This window comes from Bipolaris victoriae (assembly GCF_000527765.1).
Source record: "Bipolaris victoriae FI3 unplaced genomic scaffold scaffold_43, whole genome shotgun sequence".
NCBI lineage: Eukaryota > Fungi > Ascomycota > Dothideomycetes > Pleosporales > Pleosporaceae > Bipolaris > Bipolaris victoriae.
In genome coordinates this window covers 24,489-41,556 of record NW_014575349.1, presented here as the reverse complement: position 1 = coordinate 41,556, position 17,068 = coordinate 24,489, and the positions used below count along the sequence as shown (strand labels likewise).

General features: G+C 51.9%; 5 protein-coding genes across 5 annotated transcripts; 2 read left to right on the top strand and 3 right to left on the bottom strand.

The window, feature by feature from the left end:
* Positions 1 to 1,399: 1,399 nt before the first annotated feature.
* COCVIDRAFT_99409 (polysaccharide lyase family 4 protein) lies at positions 1,400 to 3,191 on the top strand (the record flags this gene model as incomplete). Its single annotated transcript, XM_014701053.1, has 2 exons — positions 1,400 to 1,634; positions 1,696 to 3,191. The coding sequence occupies 2 exons, from the start codon at positions 1,400 to 1,402 to the stop codon at positions 3,189 to 3,191; spliced, it is 1,731 nt and encodes a 576-aa protein (XP_014556539.1).
* Positions 3,192 to 3,895: 704 nt separating this feature from the next.
* On the bottom strand, positions 3,896 to 7,207 carry COCVIDRAFT_99538 (hypothetical protein; the record flags this gene model as incomplete). The annotated part of the gene is made up of 3 exons (XM_014701052.1): positions 3,896 to 6,077; positions 6,186 to 7,001; positions 7,107 to 7,207. The coding sequence occupies 3 exons, from the start codon at positions 7,205 to 7,207 to the stop codon at positions 3,896 to 3,898; spliced, it is 3,099 nt and encodes a 1,032-aa protein (XP_014556538.1).
* A 3,018-nt stretch (positions 7,208 to 10,225) lies between these two features.
* Positions 10,226 to 11,455, top strand: COCVIDRAFT_26693 (hypothetical protein; the record flags this gene model as incomplete). The annotated part of the gene is made up of 1 exon (XM_014701023.1): positions 10,226 to 11,455. The coding sequence occupies one exon, from the start codon at positions 10,226 to 10,228 to the stop codon at positions 11,453 to 11,455; it is 1,230 nt and encodes a 409-aa protein (XP_014556509.1).
* Positions 11,456 to 11,662: 207 nt separating this feature from the next.
* Positions 11,663 to 12,409, bottom strand: COCVIDRAFT_37841 (hypothetical protein; the record flags this gene model as incomplete). The annotated part of the gene is made up of 1 exon (XM_014701051.1): positions 11,663 to 12,409. One exon carries the CDS (start codon positions 12,407 to 12,409, stop codon positions 11,663 to 11,665), a length of 747 nt encoding a protein of 248 aa, XP_014556537.1.
* A 1,501-nt stretch (positions 12,410 to 13,910) lies between these two features.
* Positions 13,911 to 17,029, bottom strand: COCVIDRAFT_99418 (hypothetical protein; the record flags this gene model as incomplete). Its single annotated transcript, XM_014701050.1, has 3 exons — positions 13,911 to 15,688; positions 15,735 to 16,679; positions 16,726 to 17,029. The coding sequence occupies 3 exons, from the start codon at positions 17,027 to 17,029 to the stop codon at positions 13,911 to 13,913; spliced, it is 3,027 nt and encodes a 1,008-aa protein (XP_014556536.1).
* Between the last annotated feature and the right edge of the window lie 39 nt (positions 17,030 to 17,068).

The window sequence follows — 17,068 nt, the reverse complement described above, 5'->3', positions numbered from 1 at the left end:
TTTTTGGAAATACCCCTGATGTTAGAGCGATGAATGTGCCGGTTTGCGGATTTAGTCTTTGATTAAAAGTATACCATTCTAGATACAAAAGTTGTTTGATATTGCACTTTGCTTACCTGGTTATATTCTACCCGGATCAATCTCCCAACCTGGAAACTTCACCCATCTAGTTGTTCAAGATATGCGAAAGAAACATACTTGCAGCCTCTTACCGGCTTATGATTTAATGCATGGGCTTGGGTGGATAGTGGTGTCTCGTAGTTGAATTCAATCCTCGTAATGCCTCCTTATTGTCGCCACACCCTTGTCTGCTAGCTTTCATCAGAAGCTACTTTATTACACACGATTCTATTAGGTTAAGCGCGGAATCGCGCGTGCTAGTGTTGCTGCTGGACAACATTTAATTCGTATCAGATAAAGTATGTCAACCGAAACAGACTTCACAATGCGGTTTGTGGACGCGGCAGGTATAGTGAAAAAAACAAATTAGAATAAAATTTCTAGGAGCGTAGTATTTCTAGAAGTATAGTGTTTCTAGACATGGAGCGTTTATGGAAGCATAGCTTACAGCTTCTGTACTTTTCCACGTTTTCGACATCTATTACATAGATTAATCTGCAATATTTCCTCAGATTTCAGGATTATTGTTTTGATCTCTAGTATTTATTTTAAAACACCCTCCAGTTCCATAAACAAGAGGCGCACAGTTTCCCCAAAGACCCGGGGCACGGAAACCTTAACCCTCTCTGCCCGCCAATTCTGCTTATCCCATTCAAGCTTTCCCTTACCCCACCTAGCTTACTACCCAACCTTCTCCCCCATACTATCCTCTTTTTCGCAAGGGCTAACCTCCGCACATCATCCCCCCCCCCCCCCCCAACTCCCCCGCTCTCCATTTATCCCGTAGATCTGGTAAATACGAGACGAACCCTAGGATTATCTTATTCCCGCGCCTAATCGATCAGACGGAAGAAATTAGTAGAAAGTAGTAGCGTGAATGGAAGCACAGACGCCTATGTGTGGCATGTCACTCCCATTTATTAACCTTAAATTTCCCCCCCACCACTCTACCCTGTTGCTGTGATAGTAGAGACAGAAATCGTGATGCGGGATTCCAACGCTATGTGAGCGAGTTTTAGGGATGTTTGGTTCGGTAGCCATGGAATTAGAGAGGTCGCTTGTACAGTTTCTAGAAGTATGCGGAGGAGGAGGAGAGGGACGGGAGGGACGGTTCGGTGTATATATGCACCGAAGAAGAGCAGTAAGTAGATGATCACCATGAATAGCACGGCTAGTCCCTGCATATCCGTATATAAACTTCAGGCATGTTAATCAAAAAGAACTATTTGCTTCGCATCGCCCAATTCCCCTTACTCACCACCCAACCGCGGTGCCCGCAATGAAGGCCCTCCTCCCTCTTCTCTGCGGTGGCGCAGGCATAGTAGCATCCGCATACTCACAACACCCGAGTGCCCCCGAACAACCCAAAAGCTTCTTCCGCCAAATTGGAAACTCAACATGGATCCTAGGGAACGAACTCTGGAATCTAACGCAAAACGCACAGTATGCGACCAAATTAATGTATAGAGGAAAAGATCGTGTAGGGGAGGCCGTGGGACATTACGTTAGTTACAGTACGTCCATGCCCTCTACTTCCCCCATGAAGATGCCAAGTTTAACAAAACATCATAAAAGACGGCGCAGCATCCGACCTCCGCTGGACCACCGCTTCCATCGCCGCATCCGGGTCAAACTGGCTCGACATACGCTTCAGCGCTGCAGAAGGCGATTTCCACTGGGTCCTTCACGACGATCTGGCGGGCGCATACCAATACTTCATCAACCGCGGCTTGCCCACCCTCGGCGAATTTCGGAGCCTCTGGCGCCTCTCAAACACCTCCTTCCCACGCGCCTCTACAAACACAAAAACCGGACTCTTGCCCCCCTTGTCCTTGTACCAAAACGCTACAAACGTGCAGGACGAGACGTGGCAGCAGAGCGACGGCACTTTCTTGACAAAATACGACTGGGCTGCTTTTCTGCGCGAGCAGACGGCGTATGGGGTGTGGGGCGATGAGGTGGGGAGTTGGTATTTGCATGCGGGGAAGGAGTATTTGAATGGGGATCACTTGAAGCAGGAGTTGATGGTGCATCGAGAGAGTAAGACGGGGGATACGGTGCAGTTGAATATGCTGCACGGGACGCATTATCAAGCCTCATCGCGCGATTCGTTTGCCGCAGGCAACGATGAGGCTAGGATTTGGGGGCCGTGGCTGTGGTATTTGAACGATGGGAGTCGGCAAGATGCTGTGGAGCGGTGGGAAAGGGAAGAGAAGGAGTGGCCGTATGCGTGGTTCGAGAATGCGGCGTATCAGTCTCGAGGCGCGGTTCAGGGAAAGCTGGTGCTGAGTGATGGACGGCCTGCGGCTGGTGCAGCGGTGTTTCTAGGCGATAATCGCAATGAGACGGTGTCGACGCTGGATCAGGGACAGAATTATTACTACACGGCTTACGCTGATGATGCGGGCGAGTTCCGTATCCGCGACGTACGGTCCGGCACGTATGCCTTGTATGCGTGGGGAAACGGCAGGTCGATTGCGGATGTCATAACGAACTTTACGCACAACGATGTTGAAATCGTAAAGGGAAAGACGACATCGTTACCGTTACTTACTTGGTCCGTTACAGACAAGACAAAACGTATCTTTCAAATCGGAGATTTCGACCGCAAAACAGATGGGTTTTATCTGGCAGATCCGGCGATTCCAGTCCAGCACGCTCGCATAGATAAATGTCCGGCCAATCTAACGTATATCATCGGTACCAGCACGCCATCAAAGGACTGGTGTTTTGGTCAATCTAAAGTCGGGACTTGGTCGGTTTCTTTTCCGGCCTCTCTTGACAATAGTACCGCTGCTAAACTTGTCGTATCTCTTGCCGGCTTTTCTCAAGGAAGCAGCGCTGATATTTTGCTCAATGAGGCTAAAATCGGTAATGTCACCAGTGCCAGCTTGGCTAATAGCCAGGATACGTATCGTGGTGCTACAAGAGCCGGGGAGTGGAGACGCTTGGAGTTTGGAGTTCCACGGGGCCTGCTCAAAGAAGGGCAGAATAGGCTAGACGTCAGGGTTACTAAAAGCACGCAGTGGAGGGGATGGCTGTGGGACAGTCTGGTTTTGGAAGCTGTGTAGAATGTGGGGCATTGACAACGTCCATGCATTGCTTCTGCATCTCATGTAGGTGTCAACATGGCATAATCACAAAAAGAGAATCAACCAATAGTAAGAAGACTAAAATCTTTTCATTTCCCGTTTCCCGCGCAATGCAAATGTCTTTGTTTTCCTATCCATACCGATTCCATGCACCCTAGCCGGTCATTGAGAAGCAAAAAAAAGAAGACAAGATATTCAAATCAAGTATACGCTGAGTGTGTATAAATACATAGAAGAGAGGCAAGACGAAATGAATGTGTCCGGATCAACAGCGATCCATTTCAATCATCAATCCAAACAGGACAAACAGCGCAAAAACTGATTAGAACAGAAGACAAGTCCGTGTTGTCGAAATGCAAAAAATAAGGCTTCGTGAAAAAAACACCATCGCTAAAGTGCAGGGCCGTACGCTCAAAGATTGACATTCGCCGTAGAGGAAATGCGTACAGCCTTTTCAAAGGGGTGCTGGGGTGGCGTGCAAATGCAACGCAGAAGTAACAAGGAAATTCGTAAAGGCTGTGAAGCCGAGGTTGGCAACGTAATCGTTGATGTACAGTTGCCGGGTTGGGACAAATCTATAGGGTCGTAATGTCATGTTTAGAAGGGTATCAGTTTCTTTTGGAAGATTGAACCGGTACAACTGCCGGATCTCCGAGCTTTGTGATACAGAATGCAAGTATGTGCTATTGGTGGTTCCAGAGCGGTAGTGCTCTGCGGTCATAACGTCCCCAGGGCTTTGTTAGTACAGGTGGTAAAATCCTCCTCTTTCCAAGGCCCTTCAAAGCGGCGGGCTTTTTCTTCTTTTCGACGTCTGGATCGTAGTAGTGAGAGGCTGTGACCGGGACCTTGAACTCCTGTGTACTCAGGGGAAGCGTGTATTTGAAGTTGCCTCTGACAATCAGTTCAAAAGGATGTTGGAGGACTTCTTCCCAGCGCTCGCTTCCACCTGCTTCGGTCTTGTTTCCTGGATGCCCCAATCGAAGTTCGCCAATGGACTCTGCGCGATGCCGCTGGAAAAACGACCCTTCAAAAGTCAAGGGTGAGTCAAAACGGTTAACACGGCCAAGCAACATGGTGCGAGGCTCGCCTTCAATGGGATCGGTTCCTTCGTCAACTCCGGTGGTGCGGACAACAGTGTCCACATGGTGGGACTGGTCTTGAACAGGTTGCCAATTCTCCAAGTCGTCAGGCGTCCCGTTCTCAGGCGGCCCGTTGCCATGCTCACGCCACCATGTATCGGAGCCGACATGCTTGCTCTTAGCAAACACGGAAACTTCCATATCGGCAACAGTGACTCCAATGATATTGGGATTGACTGCATCGACAATGAGATCCAGGATAACTTCTTCTTGACTGGCCACGACGTTTTGAATGTCGCGTACCACAAGACTTGTGAGAGGCTTCGTAGTGGCAAAGACCAGTCCAACGGCGCAAAAGACGACGACCAAGAGCAGGATAGAAAGGACCAAGCATCCAGCAAAGCGTCGGCACCATCCGCCGTCGCGGTGATGCCGGCGTTCCAGGTGGCGTATATTGACGCTATTCCTTTGGCGAGGGGTCCGGGCTCGTGGGCTTCGGCCAGAGATGAGTGGCGTGCGTTCGTCATCGGCCGCATTCTCAGCGTCAATGTCGTATGCAGCTGAGTACTCTCCATTCTTCTTGGAGCCGTTGCTGTGTCCATTGCCAACACTGAAAGTGTGAAAGCGAGGGCTATTTGGTTGCGATGCGTTTCTCGAGGCCGGTCCACGATTGCGCGAAGACTGAGGCATCGATGAGTCACTGTCCATGACCATGTGGTTTAATCCACCTCGGCCCTGGCTATATCTACCGCCGATGTGGTGGTGGTGACTGCCTCCGCCAGCCCGCCCAGAGCCTGAGCGGACAGTACCTTCGCCCCGATCGTCTCCGTCGATACTAGGATATACGTGCGGATTAGTGAATTTAAATTTAGTGCTACTCTTCTTGCTTGGATGCTTTTGATTATCGCGGAACTGAAGTTGTGGGTTTGTGAGGCTTGCTAGTGATGTCATGCTTGGCGTGCGTGAATGGTGTCCCCGGCTGCGGTGAGGCGGGTCGGGGGGATTCGACTCGTAGATGAAGGTGGCATCAGAGTCTGACGAGTCGGCCTCATCGACTGCACTGGCCACCTTTTGTTCGAAGACGTCGGCCTTGGACGAAGCTGTGCGGTAGCTGGCGTTAGTGCTTGAATAAAAATAGCTGAGGTGGGGAGGACGAGAAGATGAAGACATGCGCATTTCCGGGCTTGGGGGAGACAAGGCCAACAGAGAGCGACGGTCATCGTATGAACGGTATGAGATGGGGCTGCCCAGAGACGAGGGTGTGTTGGAGAGCACACCAGGGTCGGGCCGAGTGTGGGTATGGTGAGGGTACGAGATGTGTTGCAACCTACCGGTGCCAGCATTAATGGACGCGGCTTTTCGCTTGGGGGGTTTCTTCTCCTTCTTTGGACGTATGGTTTCATTGCTGGGCTTCAGACGAATGCCACCGTCGGCACGACCTGAGGCAGAGCGGTCCTGGTTCACAATCGACGCCTGTGCAACCGAGGGCACGGTCTCGGTTTCGACCGTCATGTTGCGTAGCGGCGGATCGCGTGCGCGTGTTGACATGGAGGACAGCGACGGCTTTGCAGAGACGGAGTGCTGTGGCCGCTGGGCAAAGGTCGAGCGCTGCTCCTGCATCTTGCCCTTCTTGGCGCTTCTTGACGCGCTGTCACTGCCGCTTTCCGTGTGCTTTGAGTGGTCGTGCTTGAAGGAGTCGTGCTTTGAGCTGAGGTCTTCAGTGACTTTGGAATTGACGTCATTTCGATCCGTATCGGATTTGTGGGCGACGAGCGAAGAAACAAAGCTAGAATGCGTTAACAAAGTTTGCGGATGGTAACGGAAATTGGGTCCGCGACTAGTCTAACGTGCGTCGCGATGACAAACAGTGGGGCCGTTGCGGGGAAAAGCGTACCTTTGCGGCTCTAGACCATGAAATCCGGATGTGGCAGGCAAGCTAGACTCTTGGACGGTTTCGAGCTTGGTAGGCTGGCCGCTTGATCCGCGGGCAGGGGGGGCCTTTATGGTCTGCGTCGGCTCATCTGGCTCGCTCGCAATGGGATGCTCGGGTACGGCCAGACGGGGCGGCGAGGCGGGCGACGAGCTCTGGACGATGATGGCAGGCGTCGACTGCGTCTCTGGGCGCTTGATTTGCGAGCGCAGTGAGTTTCTCCGCGAGTGCGAGAACCTGTCGTCAGAGGGTGGTGGTGATTTAAGCCGCGGCGAGATGGGCCAATGGGGTGCTGCGTCGGCCGAGGCAGATTTGGACGGAGCAGGCTTGATAGAACGCGGTGCGCGTGCAGCGTCGGGCGTCGAGGATTGTGTTGCGGGAGTGATCTCCGGTATGCTTGTGGCCGAGTGAGCACGCTGCACTGGGCCTGTGGGCGAGGGGCCAGGTGTGGTGGAGTTTGCAAGACTCGATGTTCGGCTGGGGCTCGCGTCGGTGCTGCTCTTGCGTGAACGGAAGCCAGGCCTCACGCCCGATCCGGCAGCAGCTACATTACGCTGGTAAGGTCGGGCAGGCGAGGCTTCCCGTGAAGAGAGTGGTGATGACGACGAGATGGACGGGTTGAGAGGGCGCTGACCCGCCAGCGTATGTTGCCGCATCGAGGGCGTCGAGGAGTTGTTGGCAGCAGCAGTAGTAGTAGTAGCAGTGGCAGTGGCAGCGGCAGTAGCAGGAGCGGTGGCGGCAGCGGTAGAGGTAGAGGCAGACGTGTTGCTGGCGGGGTTGCTGTGGGGCGCGGTGGGTGCAGTGGGTGCAGCAGCGGGTGGGTTCTGTTGGTGGTTTGGGAGTTGCAGTGGCTGCTGGTGTGGTGAATGCTGCGTCGACGACGACGTGGAGGCAGAGGCGGGTTCAGCAGTCTCGAGGACGCCGGAGATGGAGTGGAAGGCGTCGTCGTCGGCAGCACGTAGAGAGTCGGTGTCGGTATCGGTCATGATGGTTGTGATCGAGGACGTGCTTTTGCTTCAATGGGCAATAGCACCCGTGGCATCCTGATGCTGAGCTGGCTGGAGCGCGTCACTCGCTGGCGACAGTGGACTGGGGCCTGGATAGCAGCGAGGCCCGGGTTCAATGGGCGGTCAAAGCAGGCGAGGCGGATCAAAGGGCAGCAGACGGCGTACGCGGCGCGCAGTCGTTGGACAAGAGCGCCGCACCGCCGGCTCTCTTTTCTTGCAGTCGGGAACAGGCAGGGCAAATGGGGCGTGCAGACGGAGGGCGGATGGCGGATGCGGATGGATGGGTGAATGCGACTGGGACGCTGCTGGTGCCAACGCCCACGCCAGATCCAGGCACGAACCGAAACCTGCCAGCGCATCGCCCCCCAGCCCGCCCTCTACGACTACATAGTACATAGTACATGCTACATACATGGACACACGCATGTACGTATTTACAATCGACTACAACAAGAATAAAGCTCTTCCGCCACGGCCCTGTCAGCTGAGCTCAGCCCGTTCCTCTGCCCACACGGGAGCGTGGGAGTGCGAGTGGGAGCATCTTCTGTCACTGCATGGTCGCCAGAGGCTCATAGCAAATAGCAGCAACCTTGGCCCCCTCGCGCTCGCCCACGGTAAAGGGCAGGAGAAAAAAGCAGGCATTACGAGCCCTCTGGCAGTTCGAGTGGCGCCCGGCCAGACACACGGTACAGTACGTCAGGCTCGCTAGTGCGCCTTCACCACCTCTTGCACACAGCACCACCACACATCCAGACATAGTCGTATGTACATACGAGACGCTGCATGCAACCACGACGACTGAGACGCCTCCACGTGCGGGCATCCCCACCCCTCGCCCACGCACCAGATCAAGTCTCTGCAGTCTGACACTCTGCTCGCTGCCGCTGCGTGCCCGAGGGCCGGCTCGTCCTCACCTCAGACGGGCGCTGCATCTGGGCAAATCAGCTCCCCTCGCCTTCATTCGTGTGCGGTACTACCACACTTTGCTCGCCCTCGGAACCACCGCAGTCAACAAAAGCATCGTGCACTGGTCTCGACCAAACTCTGCCCTCCATGTCCGCCGCCTGTCTTGCAAACCATGGTTTGCTCGTCGGAGCCGCATCGACTTCTTCGTGGGCGGTGTGGTTGCCTGCGCAACACCAGACAACATGACTAGTAGCTTGGTCGACTTTGCAGCCTCACAATGCGCTGCCCCACTCGCCGTGATGACACCATACCAGACTATCCAGGACATTGACATTGCGCGCATATCCTATCCACACCATGTCCATGTCCATGTCCTGGTCCGTCTCGGGGCTGTACGACTGATTCGGACCATCTTGCACTGTTTGTATTATTGCTGATCAGCACTTGAGAAACTCCAGAGCACAACCTAAGCCTTATGGAGCCACTTCCAAACACAGAAATCCCACTTTGATGCCCATTCGCCATGTCTTGTTTTGGGCAAACAGAACTCAGCCACTTGCTGTTCCTAGCACCGCCTGCATCTTTTCTTCTCTCGTCTATATGCCCGTAATTGGTCTGTCCCATCGCATCATCGCATCGTCACCAACAATACTCTCCCGGATACCGAGCACCAGCCCCCAACCTGCCAGTCATCGTGAGCTCTTTGTAGGCAAGGCTGTTGCAGCTGCTGGAAATAGCCTCGTTGTACGCTGATATTGTCAGCAGCTGTTCGAGACCTTGCGTACACAGCCACCTTGGGCGTATGCATTGAAGTCGGCACCTGGTGGACAAAGTGCCGGAACTCCAGCCAGGCCACCCGACTAGTACCAAAATCAATGACGCACCACAAAGTTAGCAACTCCAGAGCGTCATCGTACCACCACGAGATTATTGTGATAATGCTTACTTTTTACCCTCTTCTTCTTTGCCGTGTTCAAAGCAATGTCTATGAGCTCAAAGCATCTCAAAAAGACGTGGGTAAATAGTCCCGCAGACTATACACGGCATGAAATTCAAGCCGTTTTGGAGTCCCGGGGATTTTGTCCACCGGATGGACGGGTAGAGACAAGGTAACTCGAGATCACATGTCTCAATCGTCATCACAGCACCACTACTAAGCCGAGTACCTTTTAACATGCAACCCGTGAAACAATGTCAATCTGTTTGTCAATATTTCCTATTCGGATGCTGGCGGGGCATCACGTGACTCTAGTCGGGTGCTCTTTCCACGCCTGCAAACCCCATCCAACCACAAGGCGAGCAATGGAATCGTCGCCTTGACCTCCAATTGCTTCTCCTACCTCTCTCCTTTTGTTTTGTTTTTCACCCTTTCCACAACAGATGCACTGTACTCCTTACCATGACCTCCCTCTTGCACTTGAACAACCACTCCTCGTCTTCCCCGCTCCCACCGCACCACCCCGCTCATCTCTCACTACTCTGCATGAACATTACCTCCTCTCATACCTTCCACTACAACGGCATAAACGTGTTTCCCGTCCTGCCGTCCATTTTCCTTCTACCGTCCTTCCATACGCCCATCGGCATGAACACGTTCAATTTCCACCTGACACACGCTTACCCTGCACCTTGGTTGGCATCCCTCCACACCAACCTAATCCAACCAATCATAGCCACCGCAATGTTTCAAACAACAGAGGCAAAAGTAACCACGCCTCTTGTTTCTCCATGAATGTGTCGCGACATGCCATGATTTCACTCAAAACCATACTCGACCTCATTTCCTAGCGGGGCTGAGTATGCAAACGAATAAAGTTCTCACCTTCCCAAGTAATGTTTTTGTGGCCTGAAACTGCGAAACGAAACATCAACGGACAGGGTATACCTAAGGATGTACGAGCAAATCACTGGGATGTAGGGGTTAGGAAATACTCTGCCATCGAGGCAAGTACGAATATGGCCTCGGTGTTTGAAGTACAAAAAGAAAGTTAAGATAAGATATAAACTCCACGATCGGTTCACGAATTGCTTTTGCCTTGGTTGTCTTTCTCCACACTCGTTTACCCTCTTTCGTTTTGCTATTTCATCACCATGCCGTCCTTTAGTTTCTGGAAGAGCTCAAAGACAGAGGAGTCGGCACATGAACCACTGCTCGCTGCACATACAACATGCGATGAGGTCGACATTCCCGATATCATCATACCAAAAAATCTAGATCTCGATCCAGGAAAAGAGGATTCAGGTGTTTTTCTTTTTGATGAATTAGATCCTCAGCCACCAACGTTGTCTCCCCCACAGGTGACGACAGAGGTTGATGGTGCGTGCACAAGAGAGACGTTCATTTCACCGGTACCTGAAAAGGCGGCTGAACGGATCGACTCACCTCTAGAGGGTTTGGTAGAGCAATCCCCTCTTCGACCTCGGGTCCCCGAACAATGCGTGCTCAGCGAGACTGCTCACGAGGACCCTCCCATGGTTGCAATGGATGTATCCACAACAACGCCAAAAGAAAACAACTATAATGTCGAAACCTCCAAAAACGACGGCTCTATGCCTTCATCTCAGCCCGCAGTCTCTACTCCATCAATGTCACCAAAACAGGCCGCCCCGGCCAAACCAGCCACACACCAGCGCAAAACCTCAATAGCGCGTCTCCGCAGACCTGCGGAATTAAATCTAGCAACAAATACCACTTCATCCTCTCCATCTCAACCTTGCTCAGAACTAGAGCAGCGCTACGCCCTGATCCGCAACTCCAAGACGCAGTCTAAAGCCGCGCTACGCTCCCCTACCGCTCTCCTCGAGGAACGTCTCAACCTAACCCCCAAGAAAACGCCAGGAAGCGAGAACAAAGTCCGAATCTTCACTCCTCCGGCAACACCAGAAAACGGATGCTGGATCCCCGGTCCAGGCGCCGCCACCAACGCCTTCACCAGCTCCTCAATACGTGCATGCACAGAAAAGTCCGGACGCCCAGCATGGTGGTGCAAGTTCGACAAACTAGTTGTTTTTGACGGTATCGACCAAGATGCATCGGGGGAAATGACGATTCGCACCAGGACGAGCAAGGGATTGAGCATTGCAAGGCGAAGAGGCGATATAGAATCTATTCTCATCCCGCTGGACTGCAGCCACTGCCAGGAAATGCTGAAGAGGCATGAGTGGAAGTACGATATGCGCGTCTGCAAACGGAGCGTATGCTGGGACTGCAAAGAGAGGTGTAAGTGGGAGGCGGAAGAGGAGAAGAGGACGACAAGTGTGCAGAAAACGGGTAAAGCAGAGGGCAACAGGTTCCGTGCGGATAGTGTGTTGCAAGAGTAGTTTGTGTATACAAAAGATATATGACAAGATGAAATACATACCCCATTCATTTTTATGTTATTCCAAGGAAACTGGCTTTGGACATGAATAAAGACGTCTAACATATTATACAACAGAAACCAACAACCCTCTTTCTCGGAACTAAAACACACACACACACACACACACACACACACACACACACACACACACACCCGTTCCCTCAAGCTAATCCAAATCCATGGCATCATCCATATATTCATACGGCACATCCTCGACCTCCATCCCCTCCTCCTCCTCAAACACCCTTTCAAAATCCCTACTCGTCACACCGCCCTCGTCCCCCTGATACCCCATCGCCACCGCCCTCGCCTCTTCACACCCTGCCAATATCCCCCTCAACATACCCTCGATCCCCAGCTCCTGCAAGCTTACCCTCCCCCCTTCCCCCCCTTTCTTACAATCCGCATCCTTCCACATATTCCTACACTCCTTCGCTCTACCCAACTGCACCCTCACATCCCCCTCACCCAGACACTTCTTAAACGGGCCGTCGGGATCATCCAGCGCCTCGAGGAGATTAGCATGGAAAGCGTGGTCCGCTATTGGCCTTGTGTGGCGTAGTGCCGGATTCGTCTCATAACGTAGGTAATTGAAATTTTGGCGCTCAGCGGGTAAAGAGGAGGAGATGGAGATGCGGAATAAGGAAAGCAAAGAGAGGATGTAGCGTTCGAGTAAGGTGTAGAATTCGAAAAAGTCGAGTTGGAACATTGAGGGGGTGGTGGTGGTGCTGCTGGGGGGGTGGTGCTGGAGTAGGTCTAGGGTGCGTAGGTAGGAGAGCATGAGGAGTTCGGCTTTCCATTGCAAACGTACGAGAAGTCGGGTTATGCGGTCTTTATCTTTTTTTAGCTTTTCCGATTTGGATTCTGCGAGTTTTTCTGCGGGGGGTTTGGGCGCGTATTTGGAGTTGTTCATCTTGTGCTTGAATACGTGTGTGTGTGTAGAGATTGTCCTAGTACGTAGTGGTGATGGGTGTGATAGTGGGGGGGTGCGTTCCGGGTTGGAACTGTATCTATAGCGCAGCGGTTTTGCGAATTGGTTTGTACCTTTTCAAGTTTATATTAAGCGTTGCGGTAGATCCTTGGAGAAATGTACATGTATCCAATCGGGCATTGTGTGTTGTAAATGTGTAGTAAGCGGGCGCGTGTTGTTACCGGCGTTGTAAAGTTATTCGCGCCGAGACGCTTCCTTTGTGACTGACTCAGCGCATCCTTTCACGCCACATACTAACCGAGGGGGATCGTAATCGATATCGTTTCCTAATCGGGTATCATTCGTGAACGTTCGAAGCCTCTAGGCTGTTTGAAGATCGATAGACACCTTCACCGTGTTGATGAGTGGTAGCGTGTGGCTGCCTGTACCCGATTCCTAAAGTAGTCTAGGTCCCACATTCTACTGGCGGGCCGATAGATGGAGCATACGCATGTAGGAGTATGGAAACTTGATAAAATCAAGCAGACCAACATCATTCCATGCTAATGGTTCAATCGAAGGGCAGATATGCATGAGTCGAAGAGATTCAGCCGGATATCTCATGCCGAGAACCGTGTGGTCCAAGTACGTGATCATATTGTTCCAGAAGATGCCATAAGTATAGGCGCAAACTTACACCGGTTCACATGGTGAAAACCCCAAACTTTATTCAAGCCGCCACTATCGAATGCCAATGGTACATTCAGAGTGCAAAGTCGCCCGGGTCTGTATATTGAAGACACTGTAGCCAGTCAGGAGAGCAAGTCAGTCAGTACTAGTTGCTTTAACTCATCCGTCCATGCTACTTGAAAGCGATGTATTCGTGAAGGGGGATCGAGATCTAGTGAGCACTAGGATAAGAAAAAGAAACAGACTATGATTTAGATTTTTTGATAGAGAAATGAGCGAAAGGGACACGACGCTGTTGTGCTGGAGATGAGATTAGAGGTTCGAATGTCGGGAGTATTGGATGAGCAGAGGAGATACACGGAGTAGCAGTATTTGTAGGTAATGCTGAATAATTAGAATTGCTATCTGTGTGATGGGCCATAGGTATTTTAGAATATGTTGCATGTGGTCTTGATGTCTTGATATGCTCATAAATTTGTACCATGTGTCCGCTAGTCGTTATAGTTAAAGCACAGTCTCTCTTCATTCACGCAGTCAAAGATGCATGTACCAGTTCATCAATCCAGATACGTAAAGAGTCTTGCAGAAGCTAGAAACATATAACATGGCACCTGTAGAGATTTCCAAAGGGTCAACACCACAGCAAACATTCATTGAGTTTCTAAAACATGGATATCATGATCATCTATTCAAACGTAAAATAGCAACCAGACGACATGCTACATTAGACCGAACTTTCCATCACATCATCATGGTAGGAGACAGTACCAGCCATAGAATAGCGACACAGAATCCTAGTACTATGCTCTAAAGCTTAAAAGGTACCAACGACCTTCTTCACTGTCCTTCGCATACCCTCGCCCGTAATTTGCACAGCACCCTCCAACTCCGCGCTTCGCAACACCTCTAGGAACTCCTGGTTCTCCACTTGCTCGCTCGCACCCTCTCGGACGCTCTTCATCAGATCGCTCAATCGCACGCTCTGGCCGGCAGAACCAAGCTCATCGAGCGAAGCCAAGACTGCACGCTTGAGGTCTTCCTTTCTGCGTCGATCGCTAGTCGAGGTGCCTTCTGTGAGGAGCGACATATCAATCAATCCCGTGCGTGCATCAGTGGCTGCCTGCTTGAGGGCAGACTTGATGAGGCGGACGGCTTCGTGGACGTCATCGGCTGTGACCTCCTCAGAAAGACGCATCTTGGCATGGGCTTCCGAAAGTCGAATCATCGACTCCAATTGACGTGTGGTTGCTGTAATTCTTCGTTCCTGTGAGCGGACATCGGCGCCCAATCCACGCATAGCAACGTATGCATCTACAAGCGCTTTCGATGCAGGCTCGGTGATCTTGGGGTGGATGTTGGAGCGCGCATAAGAGATGTAGGCGGTCAAGAACTCAATTGGCAAGACCTCGTTCTTCGCAGCATTTTCGGGTGTATCTTCAAGGTACATTCCAACCAAGTGACGGGCCATTCGACGATCGTTCTGCTCATCGATACGGTCCAAGACGAGGTAAACAAGATCGAAACGCGAAAGTAGGGTTGGCGGGAGATCGATGTTCTGTGGGACTGGGAGGTTGACGTTGTACTTGGAGCCGATGGGATTGGCAGAGGCCAGGATAGAAGTACGCGCGTTCAGGGTGGTGATAATGCCGGCTTTGGCAATAGAAACAGTCTGTTGCTCCATGACTTCGTGGAGGACGGACCGTGTAGCTTCCGACATCTTGTCGAACTCGTCAATACAGCAAACACCACCGTCAGACAATACCAGGGCTCCGGATTCGAGCACCAACTGTCGAGTCTCAGGATCACGAGTAACGTATGCAGTCAAACCAACGGCTGAAGATCCCTTTCCGGATGTGTACACACCACGCGGTGCGATTCTGTGGACATATTGCAGAATCTGGGACTTGGCAGTGGATGGGTCACCACAGAGCAGGACGTTGATGTCGCCACGGTACTTTGGACTACCGCCTTTCTCGAACTGTTTGTTGGTGCCGCCAAAGAGTTGGAGTAAGATGCCCTTCTTAACATCCTCCATTTCGTAGATGCTTGGGGCAAGCGAACGAGAAAGTAGCTCGTACACGTCGGGACGAGCACCGGTGGCTTTGATCTTCTCTTCCTCCTCCTCAGTGACCTTGCGGGTTTCTTCCAAATCACCAGCCGCATGCTCTGCGAGCTCTTCTTCAATTGTCGATACATCGATGCCCAGACGCTTCTTGTCGACTTTTTGAATATGCAGCGCATCGACATATGTCTTGAAGATGTTTTTGACTGATCGTTGTCGTGGGTTGATGCGGACCTGGTTGCATTTGAAGATACCAGTAATCTCTACCCGGTCACCAGCTTTGCAGACATCAACCAGTTCATCATATGCGCAAAGGGATACCGAGTGCGGTGTTTGACCATCTGGCATATCATCCGGAGTCTCTTGTAGCTTGATGACCTGCTTATTGGCAAACCCGGAGCGGTTATGCACGATTTGCATCGAGTTGGGCGACTCGCACACCGCACGCGGGCATTTGGTGGGTTCGGTGATCTTACCACGGTCAATGTCTACCCTGACCGTATGGTTACACACAGAGCAGCGGAAAAAAGCTAGTGATGTTAGCTACCGTCGACAGATTATCATCCTTCAACTTACCATCTTTCATATCAGGAATGATCGGGGTAGTCCTAATAACCAGGCCCTTGACACTGACAAGTTTGTCCATATCACCAGGGTTCAGCTCGCGCAGATTGATGGTCTTGTCCAGACCAAATGGCCTTACATTGTAGGTCTTTTGGTCCACCTCGCTAACCAGATTAGGGATCTCTGGGAATGGAGCAGGAGACGGAGCACCAGGAGTAGGTGCATCGGAACTCATCATTGGAGGTAGAGAACTGGAATCACGGCCTCTAGGCTGAGCACCGCGTTGCTGTTGCGAGAGTTGAGTCCTCATCTCCGCCATTCGCTTCTCAGCAAGTTCGAGCATAGTGTCCTTTATGGCAACATCCATGATTGGGATAATTTCGTTGGGATACGCCTGCAACTGGTGCCAAAGCTTCCTCGTTGGCGGGTAGGCCTTGAGGTTGCGGGCATCCAAGTTCAATGGCGTGACACCAAGCTCAAGCATCATCTTCATAATATCAACGTACTCCCGAGCCATGCCTGGGTGGTTCGGAGGAAGATTCATGCCTTCTTCCAGCTCGCCATCCTGAATCATGCGATACTTCTTTTGGAAGTTCATGAGAAAGTCCCTCATTGCATGACGGGCATCCACCAGAGACACATTGGTTCCCCAAATGACTCGTGAAGAGTTCCCACCCAACACATCGGCATCAGAAGTATCTGGGTTGATATTGGAAAACGTTGCTGCATCTGAGGCATCCTGAACAGGCATGCCATTCTCATCGACGAATAATCTGCGGCGGCGATTGGTGGAGCTAGTTCCAAAGACATCAGAGTGGATATCATTTCGTCGACTACGTGCTGCAGACTCTGAGCCACGGACGAAGAGGGCACTACTGCTGCTACCCGGAATATTGCTCTGGGCATTGCGGGCTCGACCAGGGCTAGAGCTGGAGGCATAGTGAATAGGTGACGAGTCTGTACATATTAGTCATGTCACTGATGAATTGCCTGCTCTCCATACCTCCAATGTTCATGGCCGACGCCTTTGGTGTTGCACCACCATCGCTCTCCTCAGCCCCATTTGCAGGAGCAGGCGAGGATTGGAAGAAAAGAGGCGATTGGGTCGAAGTCGTCTGAAACCGTGCATTTCTTGGAGTTGCTTGAGGTCCACGCTGTGAAGCTTGTGTCGCCTCGGATTGGAGTTGCTCGTCCGGATCTACTGGTGCTGGACTCGATTGCATCTGAGAATTTTGGCCACGAGCGCTTCTCCTTGGGGTCGCCGAGGCCGACGTGCGCTGAGAGCGACGCTGGGGTGGGGAAGACATTGTTGGGGCGCTCTATGCGGCAGCCAGGGTGAATGTGTT